Genomic DNA, 2,500 nt, shown 5'->3' with positions numbered 1-2,500 from the left:
TTGTTGTTGTTGTTGATCAGAAAGAAATCATAAGAAAGAAATGTACACAATGGAGGGGTGTTTATTGATATATCAAGGGAGTAGACAGAGCCTCTGTTACACTTTGTTATTCAAGTATTTTGGTCCCAGTGAACTGAAAATAATAGATTTGTGTATCTAATATGAAATTTTTTGTCTTTCTTGCAGAGGATGATAGCCTATTACGACATATGTTGGGTGTTTTCTTCCCTCTCTATGCTTCATATGGAGGCAGTAACCAGGAGAGCCTCTGTGCTGCAGTGCTTCCCACCCTTCAGACACTTTTCAATGCGCCAACTCGCTCTCCACTTGCTGATGTTGATGTGGAGGATGTTGCCAATTTCTTGGTTTCAATCACTAGCCCTTCCATTATTGCTGATAGGTCAAATGAGGTTAGTGGGGATTGATGTTACATAGAGGAATAGGTAGACTTTGCAGTTATCAAGTTAATAGGGATGAAGTTAGTTTACTTTAAAAAATTTAGTATTGATAGTTTCTGTTGTTTAAGTTATGTGAATATAAATGGATAGAAATATTTACGCTAAAATTAATGTTACAATTATGGTGATACTATTATCAACATTATTCGATTCCTCTGTCCTTCTTGAAACAGAATCGTGCATCCTTTAAACAGGAAATTGTATATCTTTCTTTTCAGCAAGTGAACAATCATGACATTCTGGTATTTACACTGTGCAGCGAGATTTTAGCCTACCCAGATAGCAGCTGGAATAAACTGCTCATTCGATGTCTAAATAATCTCAGTCTTTCACCCACCAACTATTCTACCCTAAGACAAGTGGATGTTTTGGCAATGAAATTACTTAAGGTAAGTTTTGACAAGTTTGTGTAATGTTATTAGATATTTTGTCTAGATTAAAGCAAATTATAAGTATCCTATTCACAGAAAACTGGTTGATACATGTTTGGCTAGTATCATCCAAAATAACAACAGTATAACATTTTGCCTTACATTTATGGTCTCATTTAGATAGCTAGCCTAGTTATTGTTTCACAGAATGTATAAATGAAATGGAAAGATTTAAGAGGTAACAAATAAACAATAATTTGTATAAACATTTTCTTCTCAGCGTGTCAAAGAGCGTGTTTGTATCAATGGCCTGGAGCGGTTCCAGCAGTCAGTGCAGAATCTACTGAAGGATGCCCCAGAAGCAGAGGTTACAATTAAAGAGGAAAAGCCTGATAAGACTACACTGACTGAAGATTTATGTGATACAACAGGTACGTTGAAGCTATCGATAGGGGATTTTTAATAATTTTAAGTATAACTTAAATCATAAAAGGAAGACTTTGTATTTGTATCCTTGACTAAACCACTTGTATGTGTGTTCTGTGACCTACTTTTTCATTATATAGTTTTGAACAAAATACACTGTAGAGGTCAGACTAGCTGCAAATCAATTCAAAATGAAATAGTAGTAGAATTTTTAAAATGTGTGTATTTGTTTTAACAAAATATATTTTATATATTTTATTTGGATTTTTCCTCTTGTATAGAAATGAATACCACAGGCAATAAAAGCATAGAAAATACATTAATGAAGAGAAAAAGGATGTTGTACAACACCACAACATTCTCTGACCCAGAGGTGTTTTCAAGTGAAGTGAGTATTTTTGATCTTGAGCAAATGTTACTAAAATTAGACTGATATGAAAGATAGTACATATTTCATGCAATTATTTTCCTATGTACATCTGATGACCAAATACACTTATTCTCATAGTTTGTACTTCATAATGATATTTATTTTTCTTTTGTTACCCATTCTTATTTTTATTAGGATTTACTTATTAATAAGTATTATCTCAAACAAAACTATTTAATGTATAGTGGATCTTATAATAATTCTGTCTGGAATTAGCAGCAGCAACTCTTATCCAAGAAATAACAAATTTCTCATCTAAGAATACTAGTGTTAAATAGTTACCTCATCTCTTCAGCCTGAGTCCGATGGTGAGGCAAGTCCCTCAAAACGTATCCTACAAGTACCACTTCTGGTTCTGCCAGAGGAACTGAGTGATGTAGGATCCCCCAAACTTGCAAGCACCCAAAAGGATGTAAGTTTATTTCTCTTTAATGACTGTATGGAGAATATTCTCTCTCTCTCTCTCTCTCTCTCTCTCTTTCTCTCTCTCTCTCTCTCTCTCTCTCTCTCTCTCTCTCTCTCTCTCTCTCTCTCTCTCTCTCTCTCTCTCTCTCTCTCTCTCTCTCTCTCTCTCTCTCTCTCTCTCTCTCTCTCTCTCTCTCTCTCTCTCTCTCTCTCTCTCTCTCTCTCTCTCTCTCTCTCTTTCTCTCTCTCTCTCTCTCTCTCTCTTTCTCTCTCTCTCTCTCTCTCTCTCTCTCTCTCTCTCTCTCTCTCTCTCTCTCTCTCTCTCTCTCTCTCTCTCTCTCTCTCTCTCATTCTTCATCTCTCTTTCTTTTCTCTCTCTCTCTCTCTCTCTCTCTCTCTCTCTCTTTCTC

The 2,500-nt window shown here is 35.6% G+C and overlaps 1 protein-coding gene across 6 annotated transcripts in view; it reads left to right on the top strand.

Moving 5' to 3' along the window:
- The window catches only part of Cap-G (Chromosome associated protein G), a 32,610-nt gene that overhangs the window by 21,659 nt on the left and 8,451 nt on the right, over positions 1-2,500 (top strand). For all 6 annotated transcript variants that reach the window (XM_070131126.1, XM_070131111.1, XM_070131100.1 and 3 more), the window contains exons 13-17: positions 187-410; positions 677-847; positions 1,110-1,260; positions 1,537-1,643; positions 1,981-2,097. In XM_070131126.1, the coding sequence (XP_069987227.1) occupies positions 187-410; positions 677-847; positions 1,110-1,260; positions 1,537-1,643; positions 1,981-2,097 (770 nt within the window). The remainder of the gene's footprint in view (positions 1-186; positions 411-676; positions 848-1,109; positions 1,261-1,536; positions 1,644-1,980; positions 2,098-2,500) is intronic.

The sequence above is a fragment of the Penaeus vannamei genome, chromosome 2 (genome assembly GCF_042767895.1).
Source record: "Penaeus vannamei isolate JL-2024 chromosome 2, ASM4276789v1, whole genome shotgun sequence".
Classification (NCBI taxonomy): domain Eukaryota; kingdom Metazoa; phylum Arthropoda; class Malacostraca; order Decapoda; family Penaeidae; genus Penaeus; species Penaeus vannamei.
This window is presented reverse-complemented; position numbering and strand designations above follow the sequence as displayed.